Source organism: Trachinotus anak, unplaced genomic scaffold, assembly GCF_046630095.1.
Source record: "Trachinotus anak isolate AG129_WGS33_773 ecotype Australia unplaced genomic scaffold, CSIRO_AGI_Tana_v1 ptg000002l, whole genome shotgun sequence".
Lineage (NCBI taxonomy): Eukaryota > Metazoa > Chordata > Actinopteri > Carangiformes > Carangidae > Trachinotus > Trachinotus anak.
This window is the reverse complement of record NW_027273853.1, coordinates 11,371,990-11,385,187: the sequence shown is the minus strand read 5'-3', so window position 1 is coordinate 11,385,187 and position 13,198 is coordinate 11,371,990. Positions and strand designations below refer to the sequence as shown.

The following is a 13,198-nucleotide window of genomic DNA, read 5'->3' as shown; positions in this document are numbered from 1 at the left end:
GTGCTACCCACAGGTTGCTGTGATAAATGGTTTGTGATAAAATCTCCACACCCATTCTTGTCGGCGCAATACCTCACTAACTCCTGAGTTTACACAAACCATACATCAAAATAAATAGCAGTCCCTACCGTTTTGAATGGTATAAAGTATTCATCTGTGCCTTTTGCCTTTCTCAAGTAATCTGGTTTTGAAATTACAGCAACAGCAAATTGCAACAACAATTTTTCTCCAACTTCAGACTGGTATTCTAATGTAGCTTACATTATGTAGTTATGTTGATACATGATATATTTTTACAAATTATTACTAAGACATACAGTAGGCTATCCCACTATCATGATATTTATGTTGCCAGATTCCAGACAATCCACACAAGTATGAAAAGATTACAATCCCAGTGAATAGCTGAAGTTGTGGTCATTGAGTGTGTTGAAATGGCTGCACACTTGGCTGTGGTCCACAGTGGGACAAGACAGGCTTCCCTCCTGTAGTACTTGAATATTTTTCATGTGGAACATAGAAGAGGACTGCAAAAGTTCGATGGCTGGAGTCAGAGGTTGCTATTATTTGCATACCGATATGCTTTACTTTGTAAAACCTGTTGAGGTTCATGTTTATTTGAATAAATATTCTCATACATTCATGAATGTATCTTTGCATTTTTACATTTACCAGTCCTTTTGTCAGTATGAGTGTGGCAGTGGCAATAATAATGAGCAAAGCAATGGAAGCTGGTTAAGCACATAGCCTACAATAGCACATTTCATATGCAGCAAGCTTTCTCCGGTAGAGCTTTATGTCTAGCAACGCCCCTGGGACTCACCATTTGTCTGATCCAAATGCTGTTTATGACCCTTGCTACCTACCATCTACAGAATGTCTGTGTCAAGTGGTGGCCACTTGTTGGTGGCATTGAATGAAGACTTGTGAGGATATAGATGCTGAATGATTTAGCATATTTTGAAAAATATAGAGTGATGGACCTCTGAATTGACCATCAGTTACAGAGAAGCAAACTTTCATCATCATGCAGTGGATGTGCTGAAACAAATCTCAGCTCTGTATTTTGATAACTTTTTGTCAGTATTGTCTGTAGATGAGGTCAACCAAATCGTGTGAGAATTAGATGAACAGCCTTGGACTAGTTCATTTTGGGGTTTTTGTGCCTGAGTAGTGAGTGAAATTTGCAACCTATACGCCAATGTTCATTATTTTTAATCTTGTATTTTTTGCTGCATGATCACTTTGAGTGGAGAATAATAATAATAATAATAATAAAGAGAAAAAGGAATCCAACATTTGCTGCTTGGACCCCTTTTCAAGAGAACAAAAACAACAGGTGAGTTATACTCACCTTGGACATCATAGCTGCACTCCACCTTTGCTGAGAAACAATAACTGGAAGATAAATGAACAAAGAAAAGAAAGTTAATCTTGAAAAATATACAGGATAAACACACTTTATGTACATTTATTGCCTATATTTACTGTTTTCTGTCTTATTTGTAATTTTCACAATTACCTTAAAGTGGAAATCTGCAACTTTTCAACTTATCCCCTCTAGCATATCCAAGTGAGATTAATGTTGGCACTTTTGTTGCAAAGACTAGCTCGAATATAACAAAATATAGTAAGTACTATACTATCCAAAGCAAGAAACAGCCATAAGAATTTTTTAACTTTTCAAGAATTTGAACTTGGAACCTCAATCTCAAAGTTATGATGAAAGGAGACTAAAACACCTGGTTGTATTGATAAGTAGGCATGTTTTGTTACTTACTGATCTACTACAAATAAGGCCAACTGAGTGTCGGTTTGGAGTTCTTTCTATAGTTGGACAGCCTTCAAGACAATAATGAGAAATCCCATTGGACTGCCGCATAGATGGGCCGGTAGACTGTAAAAGATTTTTTCACTAAGCCTGTCAGTCTCTTTACTGACTCTCTCTCTGGTCTCAGTGTTTAAGTCTAGGGCTGAATGGTCTGAATGTCCGTCCAAGGTTCACTCTTCTTTTACATGGTTTAAATCACCTTCTGTCTTCGCATTCTTTGCCTCCTCCGACAACAATGCTCTTTCTCTTTTGCTGGTTCTCCATAGTTACTCTGGTTGTTCTACCATCTATCATTTCAGCTACCTGGGGAAAGTTACCTATAGCTACTGGGGAAAACAAAAGCACTATCCTCTTTCTGTTTTGGTTATGCAGTTGCAGATGTGCTTTGTTTGTGTCGTAACTGGCCAGTGCCAGACAGAATTGCATAGTGAAAGCAAGGCTTATAGGGAACCAGTAAACTAAATGCAGATACATTATTCCTTAGCTAATTAATATTTAATTTAGTCTATATCCACTTAAATTTCTTTATTAAATAAGGATAGCTAATGTTGTCATATTTTTCACTTCATGTAGTGAAAGATCATGATTGTGTGACATAAGTGTACATTATTTCAGTATAACAGCTTTTTAAAATACGTATCAGTTATCATTAACATTTGCACCACATGCAGGATTACTAAGGAAAGTTTCTTACCATTTGTGACAGTTTTCCTTTGGAGGCATGAAATCCCCTTGATTATAATGCTTCCCTTCATCATCATAGCAGCCACATTTCTCCTTTGATACACACTTCATGGTAGCTTCTTCCAAATAAGATCTTTCAGGTGGGCATCTTGGATAGCAACCTTAAAAATTTAATGTAATTGTAAACTACGAAACTAGGAAAGAATAGGTGAATAAGTCTAACCTAAACCTTGTGAGCAACTCTGAGTGGTGAAATTGGATGAATCCATAACACATCAGTAAGCACAAAAACATATTTCTGCTAAACTTCCTTAGTAGAAAGAGCATACATGGTCAGTTTTTTCTTTCTGAATATTAGTAGCCTTAAAAAACATACATTATCCCTTTCATGTTATTTGTACCTTCTAATGCCGGGATTTGATTGTAGCATATTCCTGAGGGATTCCTGCATGTCTTCATGCAAGGTTTTCCACAAGGCTCATAGTGCCATTCACACTCTCCATCAGTGTTGTAAAAATCACAGAACAGAGCTAATGAAACAAAAGAAAGGGACATTAATATAGTTAATTATAGTTTTCATACTACATTAACAGAAACTATGAAACATTTAGAATACAATGAGAGTCACCCTTTATTTGAAAACTTTATAATTAAAGTTTCTGTAAATGAGATTTTAAACAATAATACAGCAGCAAACAGCTACTTTCTATGTAAAGATAAAGTTTAAGTAATGAAATCCTGAGAAGAGAATGAAGTTACACCCCCTCTGTGTATGTTGTAATCTGAGTTTCTCTGGTCTTTGTTTTGATTGCTGCGAGATGGTACAGTGCAGTACATTTCCTCCATGTGTCAGTAACTTGATGCTACATAATGATACATGTCTGTTTTCATTAGTGACCCGCCACAGTAGACATGATAATGTAGGCTAGCTGACTTTCAGCATTGCTGTGGAGCCGGAGGTGAGCCTGACTAAGCATTTGTTTTGGTCTGAGATGCTGGTGGTCTAGTGCGACACCTAGTGGCAGTGACAATCATTTACAGAACCTTTAAATTCAATGCTAATGACAGAAAACATAATACATTGTAATATTAATTCATCTCCTCACAGAAACACAAATAAAAGACGCACGGCAAATTGTTGGAGTCCTCCATTTCACGCAGGCTCCGGCCTTATTACAGACTGCTGCGTAGGCTGCTACAGCGGAGCAGAAACACTCACAGTCTCCTGCTGTGTTGCAGGCACATGTGTCTCTCACACAGGCATCATGATAACTTTGGGGATCCACCTGTTTGAAGGAAGCCATTGTAAATGCAAGTAGAAGCTGAATTGTATTCTGCTGGCTGATTATACATAAAGCCATTCTGTAACTCATTACAATAACTTCATATATGTCATGTGACATTCCTTGGTAGTTTTCTCACCTTTGAATGGCAGGCAGCAAATACTTTACTGTTGATAATGCTGCAGTGTTTTAATGCCCATGCCTGCCTGTGTGAATACAGGCTGCAGGGATTTTTTTGTTTGTTTGCATTAGGACAGGTAGGCGACACTTTCCAGCTGTTTCCAAACTCAAGGGCCTCAACCACAACTTCTTTGTTTCTGGTGGTGAAATCATTCTTGACGTTCCCATCGTAATTCCCACACAGACCACAGACTCTGCCCTGTGACAAAATGAGATCCAGTTACTTTGTAAAATGGTAACCCTATTAACATGTATCTAACTAGGCTACCTGTATATCTACTCACTCACTTTAAATGTGGAGCTGAGTTTGATCATCAGTGTCGTCTTCTTATTCCAGATGAGAACAAGACCATTCTTTGCCTCAATGACAAGATATATACCCATAGTGTTGATGTGATATGGTATGTCCACCCCTTTGCTTTGTTTGACAACTCTAAAAGTTTCTTCTGAAAGAACAATTTCGTTGTTCTGAAAGAAACAAATCATTTATAGTCCCACAAAGTAATATTCAGAGTTTAAAAATAAATAAATAAATTGCATATAATAGTGTCACTGTATGTACCCCTAAGTAGAGCTTGATAGCAGTGTAGCAGATGCTTTCAGCTGTTGCACATGGGATGCTCTCAGTTAGGACCCTGAAGGTGCCATTCATATTATCCCCACAGTAATCCTACAAAATATTGATATTAGTATTACAAGACAGATTTTTGACTAATCACAAATACTAAACAGAAATACATACTAACCTGGGTGAAGACGTAACCACAGTCCCCATTAAAGGAGAATTTCTTGTCATCAAAAGTAATGTAATGCCCTTCTCCATATATGGTACAGGATCCATCACATTCATGATCTGTACATTCCCATTTTCTGCTTTTGCAGGTGCTATGATTTAAAAGGATGAATTAATATCAAGGTATACACACATGTGCCCAATTAAATTAAAAATTAATTAAACATAAAAATGAGACGACAACAGAGAACTGACACAGCACTGCATCACGGTAAGATAGGAAGGCTCACCAGGTATTGCAGTCCACAGTGACAGTCTGTCCAGAATTATAGGATTGTCCATTATATGGGCAGGGACAATCCTCCTCCTTAACACAGCCTCCCTTACCATCTGACAGCAGACCGGCAGGACATACACAGCCTGAGATACACTGTGTACTGACCTATACACATAATTGTAAAGTAGTAAACTAGTAAAATGCAATTCTGCTGCTTTAGTATACATGTATAGAATATTCAACAACAGTCATGAGCTCGAGTCATATTCTTACACATTCTGTGTCCAGAGTCTGGCAGCTTTTTTGGCACTCCAATCCCTTGCCACCTGGCTTTGCACTGGAGCAGCTGAAGAAAACCATTGGACTGGTGCATGCTGATGACAGTGATAGTGTGTTACAAAGGACGTGAATGTATAGCTATTATGCTTTGCTATAGAAGGAATACTATGATGAGGTGAGTGCTTTGCACCTACATTCATTTGTGTGGCTTCCTGAACAGCTTAACTTTCCACCATGGCAGGAGCTGAAATGCATAGAAAGACAAAGGAGAGAAATGCATTTTCTGGTTAATTCTTGCTTGCTGTTGCTCATTTTCTTGCTAATACAAAAACACAAGCAGTGATTACCAACTGGTCTAGCCTTGGGGATATGCAATTTTCCTTAGGCTACGTTTAGATTAATGTGAGCCCCACATGAAAAAATACAGCCCTCTGATTCATTTGAATCTCAGTCATTTGATGCAGGACCCAAAAAAACATTGTCATCATCTACATATAAGCTGACTTGACAGCAACAAACAGGTAACTACATTTACACAGGCAGTTATTCTTTTTTGGCCTCACAGTTTTAGCTTATTTATCATTGCTATACTTATTTGATTTATTGCTTTTATTTATATTAATATATTGCACTGAAGTGTGTTTGTTGACTGGTGGAATGTGTAAAACACTATTTTTATGTGGAGCATAAAACTGACAATAAAGGACTCTATCTCTCTGTCAATCAGTCATCAACACTGTTTCTGGAAACAACTGTGTCTGGGGAAACCAATACCCTGAGAAGAAAGGGAATTATGGATTAAAATCCAACAACATTAAAACTATTGCATCAGCAATTAGCAACAACAGAATCAATCTTACAGCACAATATATCAATAGGCTGAATAATATCAATAGAGGAATAAAGAAAATGAAAAGAATAGAATAAGAAAAGGTGTTTAAAAGGTGTTTACAAGCTGGATTTAAGGCAAGGCCGGGGAGGGCAGTACTTCACTGAATACAATATACTGAGGGGTTTTTGGGTTAATCTTCACTTGCAGTAAAACCAAATTTAATATGTTTCTGTTAAGCAGTTAAGTTGTGGAACATACTAGCTTCAACCTCTACAATTAGCAACGTAGATCCAAGAGGGTCTGCCACAGTGTGAAGGGTGACCATTGCTAGGCTTCTTATTTTGAAATGCTGCATGCCCTAATGCTGCAACACACTCTTCAGTGGGGGCTGACACTTCAAAATAAAAATAAATGACTGTGCTAGATATGTTCTACACACTTTAAAAGAGTGAGTGAAGTTGTCCCACAATTCACTCAGAGCACTGTGACCCACTAGGAAGTGTCCTGGCTGAGGGGTTAAGGCACCAACCATGAACTGCAACCAACATCAGTGGTTCACTTCCTGCCATGGACCTTTGTTGCGTCATGTTCACCATCTCGCTCCCCTCATTTCTTGGTATCTTGCTACCATCACTTGACTAATAGAATACCAAAAATTTTACAATAAAAAAATAGTTTTGCTTCAATTTTACAGGAAAACTCGAAATCCTCACCAAATTTGTCCATGAACCCTGATGACCTGCCTGGGCTGCAGTACTGTGTCTCCCATATAACAAGAGCATTGTAAGGCTGACACACACTCCCCCTTCTCATTTAGGTAAGTTCCTTCAGCACAGCCACAGCCATCAAGTGGAGTAAATTCAACCTCACATGTTAAGTCTGAATGACTAAGAGAGCGACAGGTGCGACCACAGCTTTTCATCTGGTATTCATAGACCAAAGTAGAAGGGCAGGCGCTTGTGTATTTCTCTGTTGAAAGGAAATAGGTCGCATAAGGTTTGAATACTATAAATAAATAGCATTTTCCTTTATTGCACATTTTTATGGTTTGATTTAAACTTACGGCACATGGTGTCCCTCCATCCATTCAGTAAGACACCTTCAGAAGCACATGCATGGACATAGGACGATATGGCAGCACACATGCACTCCTCACTGTTTTCACAGGCGCAAGTATCATAAATACAAGACTGCAGAGAGAAACAGCAACAAGCTAAATGAATAATTAAAATGTGGAGTTGTTAAATAAGCAAAATACGTAACTTATACACTATAGAGTGTACACAAAAAGAAATCACTGCTCACAGCTTGATAGTTTTCTGGGTTTATTTCAGAATGGCACTTGGCAAAAATCCCTTTTGGGTCTGACAGCAAGGAGCACCAGTGTTTGGCATATTTCTCTAGAAGAAAGAAAATAAACATGTTTAATGGTAGAAAGTTTTGAAGTATGACATTAAAATGTGGAGCACATGGTCTGTGACCTACCCTTGGCTACACTCAAAATGCAGGGGTCCCCTAGTATGGTTGTTACATCGTGGCAGCCTATTTTGGTCTTCCATGTGTTGGCAAATGACCCAGCTGTTCCCTCAATCAATCCATTTGTGGTTCTAAAGTCATCAGCTCCAACATCATTAAAATCTCCACAAAGGCCTGAAAAAAGATACTTTGACTTAATACTCACTGCAGTACTCCCTGCAAGAGGGGGATATGTTACACTAGTGTGCTCAAGAATGAAAACACACCTTTGAGCTTTCCCTTATTGGACACACTGGCTTTGATGTAGACTTGCATAATGGGTGTGAGCTGAATCTCAAGATCAAGTCCATGGGTGGTGTGGATTACAATGAAGAATGTCGATGGGCTGAAGACTGTTATGTCATCTGCGAGGGATAAAACATTTTCACATTGAGTAAAGAGACTGTTTTACTTTACTCAGCAAACTGTCAACATCTAAACACACAACTTAAAGAACAGGTCCCTTACCCATGAAAAAAGGCAGTTGAGAAAGCAGTTTGTTATAAAAGACCTGTCCTTTGGCGTCAACTACAATCATCTGCAGCAGAAAAAAAAAAGATAAATAACATCAGGAAACATATTTCCAAACATGATCCAACATGGAGAAAAACTGTCATGTTTTTAAGAGTGAACTGTAGTGTACTGTAATTTTACCTTGTGTTTTGTCAGCATTAGAGTGACTGCAGCCAGGCAAGTTGATTTATCAGATTTTCCACATCTGACCATGTCACCATGGACAATGAAAGTCCCTGTAGTTTCCTGAAATCAAGAAGATTAAAATACATTTGATTACAAACGGTTCTCAAACTCTTACTTACCTGTACTTTCATTTTGCGTGTAAATTAAAGAATAAATTCATTTAAGTTTAAATGCCTCACCTTGGAGAGAACATAGGAGCAGTCTCCATGAAAAGTATATGTTTTGTCATCGTAGGTGGAGATGTGGGAGCCACCCAGTATAGAGCAGATGCCCGGACAGTTCATATCCTTACAGCTCCACTCACCCTTAGTACAGGTGCTGTCATCAGAGTTTAGTTAGTTCAACTGGACAGACCATGTTAAATACACAAGTTGTAAATATATATATTATAATGAAGATAAGGAAGTGGTTACCATTTACGACATGCCCTTGAGTATGTTTCTCCTGGTTTGTACGGCTTGTCATTGTGTAAGCAGGAGCACTGGTCAGCAGCAACACACCCACTTTGTGTAATGTCATCAAAGATGGTCCCTTGGGAAAAATATGATGACATGGTTCATCTTAGACCGAGAGTAAAATGCTTTACATTTACATTGCAAAATATTTTGCATTTATTTTACCACGAGAGCGTCATGAGAAAAATGCTTAATAGATTTTCAATTGCTTAATTTGTGTGCACAAATTAGTAGAACATGACAAGCAACATTTTTGAAATATTAACACGTTTAAAGGATTGCACAGGTAACACTGTTTAATAGTCAAACCTATGTCCAATATACCGTAGCATCACAACCATATAAAAAAGAGTGTTGATGAGACAAGGTCAAATATACAGAATGTGATAAAATCAAAAATACACTTTCCAAGTAGCTAATCTTGTGCCCTTGTGTTAATTTATCTCTCGTTACATGCTCAATATGTCCCTTTATTTTAAAAGAGTTTGGATACCTTATCCTGAACCAGGGGTTGGTTACAATAAATTTGTCCAACCAAATATGCTTCGTGGGCGACTAGCTAGCCCCACCACGGCACATAAAACTACACCACACTATAAATAATACCATAGCTATATCATATAAGTAGGGGTATGTCTGTGTCACTGTAACTTTAATATCCAAAACACGGGGGCTTGCCTGCTACTAAAACTGCAACTTCAGCTTACCTGCTGCAAATTACTTGACAGTAATTCAACAACATGAATTGTGATTCTGCGCACTAATTAAAAGTCAAGAACACAAGTATTTCAAGGCTATGAATCACTAATTGTGTGAACGTAAAACTAAATAAGATTTTAAAAAAAAACAAACAAACAACAAACATCTTGCATCTTCTCTCCTTACAGGGATCTGCGCTGGTTTTAAAATCAGGAAACTTACCAGGTGGACAGAAGCATCCATCTATGCAGTGTTCCTCACACACTTGACTTCTCTGGGGGTTGCTGCAGGTGTCAGTACAGGGGCTACTGCATTCTTTGTACTCCATGTTGAAAGGGCATGTTTTTGCTGTTCAACACAAAAACTTGCACTTCAGAAACACTGATTTTGAAAAATAACTATCCAGAAACAATGAAAGCTTGAACAGTTTTCTTGTTGCTGCTCTTACCACATAGTTGTGTGGTCTTCCATTGCTGTGGTTTTCCGCCTGCGTGAGCGCACTGACGGGAGTACTCTGAGATGGTCGAGCACAAGCATGAAGTGCTGTTGCTCTTACAATTGCACAGGTCCATTGAACAGGCTTTGATAAAGGAGTCGGTATCAATCAGGTTTTGACAGCTGAGGAAGGCAGGTCCTGACAGCAGGTTCTTACAGAGGTCTTTCTGTGGGTCAAAGTATGGGGAGGAACTTCAATTCTACCTAAATGTTGTATAGAAAATTATTAAAAGCAAATCCATTTTCACATACCTGATTTGCACAGGTCTTTGCAGCTGAAGAAATTTCGTCACAGCTTTCAGTGGGAGCATTGATTTTCCAAGCCTCCGCATAGTCTTCAGGAGCAACAGAATCCCCTGTGTCTAGAAGAAAAAGAGTTTATTCCAAATATGAAGATGTTTGTAATTTGGTAATATTGTACAATTCAGTTTATTTTAGGATTCATTTTTCGGTATTCACCTTTTCTGATGAACTCATTATAAATCTGGACTCCGTTGAAGTCACCACACAGGCCACATGTCTGATTCTTGAATTTTGCATCCAGCTCAACCTTTTAACCAGTGAAAATTAGATTTAAATAAAGTGCAGCAATGAAGAAGTACATAGTAGTCTGATGAAGTTGCTTTTCTTTTTCGTGTTCTACCTGTCAGGTTGTGTTTGCCCTGATTGACATTTTATGTTTGGACTTTGGACTTTATTGATTTTGATTCTCCGTTTGTTCATTTCCTGTTTTATTTTGAAGATACTTCATGGTGTGTCTCAAGGTTATTTACTTCCTGTCTTTACCCTGTTTTCCCTGCTTTTTGATTGTCTGCTAATGTGTTACACCTGTGTTCAATTGCCCTTGCCTTCCTGGTGTATTTAAGTCTCTGTCTTTGCTTTACTCTTTGTCAGTTCGTCTGTTCTCTTTCCCCGTGTTGCTCCAGTGTTCCCCAGTTGTTTCCAGTTCTTCAGTTTTGTTTCTCTCGTCCAGCTCTTGAGTTCTCTCTGTTTTTTCACCAGTTTCGTAAGTTTACTTTTTGGTTAAATAATTCACCATTTCCACCTTCTTCCTGGATCGCCTGCATTTGGGTCCTCAACTCCACAAAACGTGACACTACCATACCACACGACAACTTCATCATCTACTGGTGAAGGACACGTGATTCTGTCACAGTGGCAGTATTTGATCTTCCTTTATACACTGTCTCATCAACACAATGTGTCAGGTTCAGTGTAGTCATCGATATAGTCATCGAAAATAAATCCTTGAGCAAGACACTGAATCTTTATTTCACCTGACTCTGTTCTCTATAATCTCTTAGCTAGCAGTAAAATTGCAGTATAGCAGCAAATGACAGTAAAATGTTGTGCATATAGTTTCAGAGCTCAGTATATTCGCTAATATGTAAGATATCAAAATAATGAAAATCAATATCAGATCTTATTTTTACCTAAATGCAGTCAGGTCATATGACGTCGTGTGAATATGAATCAACATACCCAGAGGGAGTCTTCTTGATTCCACATGATGACCAAACCCAGCTTTGCCTCGATTTTGACATATGAGGCACTTCTTTCAATTGAAATTCCAGCTTGGCTGAATGGTATAGTGACACTAGAAAATATCAAAAATATCATTATAGTAAGAAGATGTGGCATTAAACATTAATGTAACCAGTAATCAGCTGGTAATGAAAAGTCACATTATCAAAACAGACTCACAGGTTATCGTCAACTTTGATAGAAGCGTTGACTAATTCCACAACAATCCCCTCCAGTCTCATAGTGACCTTCTTAATGGTGATGACCCCATGTCTCTGCTGTCGCTGGAGCTGAATATTGAAATCCTCATAGCTGCCCTTACACTGGGATGTCAGGACATAGTTGCAAGTGAAAGGAACCTGGAAGAAATCTCCATCGAAAGTCTTGAAATGGTAGCTTCCCCATGTACTGCAGAACTGGCCGTTGTGAGACGGTCTCACTTCTAGTTTGTGAAGAAGAAAGCATTGATTATGCTGTAGTTTAAATTTTAAACGATGTTTGATTTGATATATTTCATCTTTAAAAGAAAAAAAACAAACAATTCCCTGTAATCACTGGCCTTTTAGTCACTGTCTGAACCCTGACTTAAAAGAGAGGAAAGACATTTTTACGGTAAGTGTACATTATCATATTGTCTCTATTTGCATTATCCAGTATGTAAAAAAATGCAACAGTATAGAGTAATGGTGTCAATTTTTCCTCTCAGAATATATATATATATATATATATATATATATATATATATATATATATATATATATACCAGTGGTGGCTGCAGGTAGTCCAAGGCAGAGGGTGAGCCATGGTATCACCCATTCAAGTAGCATCCTGGCTGTCCTCATGATCCTTGCACGGTGCCTGTCCTGAGATAGATGGTTGAGCCAACTGGTACCGCATGGTCAGTGTCATGTAATATACTTTGCTGGGTGTTTGCAGTTTAGGAGGGGTAAAAGAGACATTGTGGGTGTCAACCCTTGTAGCTTTTGTCTCCATTAAGATCACAACCATGAAGAGGTTGCTTATAATAACACTTTATTAACTATCTGTGTCATGAAGAATTTGATCAGTCGCTCTCAGGCTCAGTAGCTGTATTTTGAATTAGATCTTTGGTAAACATTAATGTGTAAACTAAGCTGTCATACAGTTTCAGTTGATGATACACTGCACTATATGCCCTGTCCTGTTTCTTGAGAGAGCAAGATTAGTTTTCATGCATACTTAAACAGGCATCATGTACTTTACTTGCTGATCCTAAGCATTGTGGGTTGTGCCTCTGTATCTGTTAAGTAAATTCATAATTCACTTACTCATTCATTGATCAAACATTTGACAAAGACTTAAAGACCTTTGAAACAGTCTAAGCATGTCCCTTTTTCCCTTACCAGTTAGCATTCACTGCTCTTGAATCAACAATTGTCAGCAATAACAGAACAACCTTGCTGAATGACTTCAGCTACTAGCTACACATGAGAAAAAAATGTTTGATAACAGCAATGACTGCATCATTTCTCAGTCACTAGGCAGAAGGCTAACTTTAGAGAAGTTTATGCTTTCAGAATGGGAGTAACATGAAGCCAGGATTTTTTGGAGCAAGGGTCCAGTAGACGTCAGTGGTATTGCACCTTAAGGTACTTCCACTTTGGCTTCAGCCTCCAGCTGTGGTAGTTGTCAATTGGAGAGGGATGCTATACCATTCTTTCAAAAGATATTCC

At 38.2% G+C, this 13,198-nt stretch overlaps 1 protein-coding gene across 1 annotated transcript in view; it reads right to left on the bottom strand.

Moving 5' to 3' along the window:
- Nucleotides 1-12,379, bottom strand: part of LOC139627482 (mucin-2-like) — a 33,599-nt gene extending 21,220 nt beyond the window's left edge. The window contains exons 1-27 of the mRNA XM_071488269.1: nucleotides 12,250-12,379; nucleotides 11,667-11,928; nucleotides 11,445-11,559; nucleotides 10,422-10,512; nucleotides 10,215-10,324; nucleotides 9,916-10,129; nucleotides 9,690-9,815; nucleotides 8,727-8,844; nucleotides 8,493-8,631; nucleotides 8,269-8,373; nucleotides 8,083-8,152; nucleotides 7,842-7,979; nucleotides 7,585-7,749; nucleotides 7,405-7,499; nucleotides 7,163-7,289; nucleotides 6,813-7,068; nucleotides 5,462-5,511; nucleotides 5,262-5,362; nucleotides 5,002-5,153; nucleotides 4,725-4,863; nucleotides 4,541-4,648; nucleotides 4,267-4,446; nucleotides 3,938-4,177; nucleotides 3,645-3,801; nucleotides 2,917-3,045; nucleotides 2,526-2,676; nucleotides 1,355-1,398 (exon numbers count right to left, since the gene is read on the bottom strand). Of these exons, the coding sequence (XP_071344370.1) occupies nucleotides 1,355-1,398; nucleotides 2,526-2,676; nucleotides 2,917-3,045; nucleotides 3,645-3,801; nucleotides 3,938-4,177; nucleotides 4,267-4,446; nucleotides 4,541-4,648; nucleotides 4,725-4,863; nucleotides 5,002-5,153; nucleotides 5,262-5,362; nucleotides 5,462-5,511; nucleotides 6,813-7,068; nucleotides 7,163-7,289; nucleotides 7,405-7,499; nucleotides 7,585-7,749; nucleotides 7,842-7,979; nucleotides 8,083-8,152; nucleotides 8,269-8,373; nucleotides 8,493-8,631; nucleotides 8,727-8,844; nucleotides 9,690-9,815; nucleotides 9,916-10,129; nucleotides 10,215-10,324; nucleotides 10,422-10,512; nucleotides 11,445-11,559; nucleotides 11,667-11,928; nucleotides 12,250-12,328 (3,661 nt within the window). The 5' untranslated portion in view covers nucleotides 12,329-12,379. The remainder of the gene's footprint in view (nucleotides 1-1,354; nucleotides 1,399-2,525; nucleotides 2,677-2,916; nucleotides 3,046-3,644; nucleotides 3,802-3,937; nucleotides 4,178-4,266; nucleotides 4,447-4,540; nucleotides 4,649-4,724; nucleotides 4,864-5,001; nucleotides 5,154-5,261; nucleotides 5,363-5,461; nucleotides 5,512-6,812; nucleotides 7,069-7,162; nucleotides 7,290-7,404; nucleotides 7,500-7,584; nucleotides 7,750-7,841; nucleotides 7,980-8,082; nucleotides 8,153-8,268; nucleotides 8,374-8,492; nucleotides 8,632-8,726; nucleotides 8,845-9,689; nucleotides 9,816-9,915; nucleotides 10,130-10,214; nucleotides 10,325-10,421; nucleotides 10,513-11,444; nucleotides 11,560-11,666; nucleotides 11,929-12,249) is intronic.
- Between the last annotated feature and the right edge of the window lie 819 nt (nucleotides 12,380-13,198).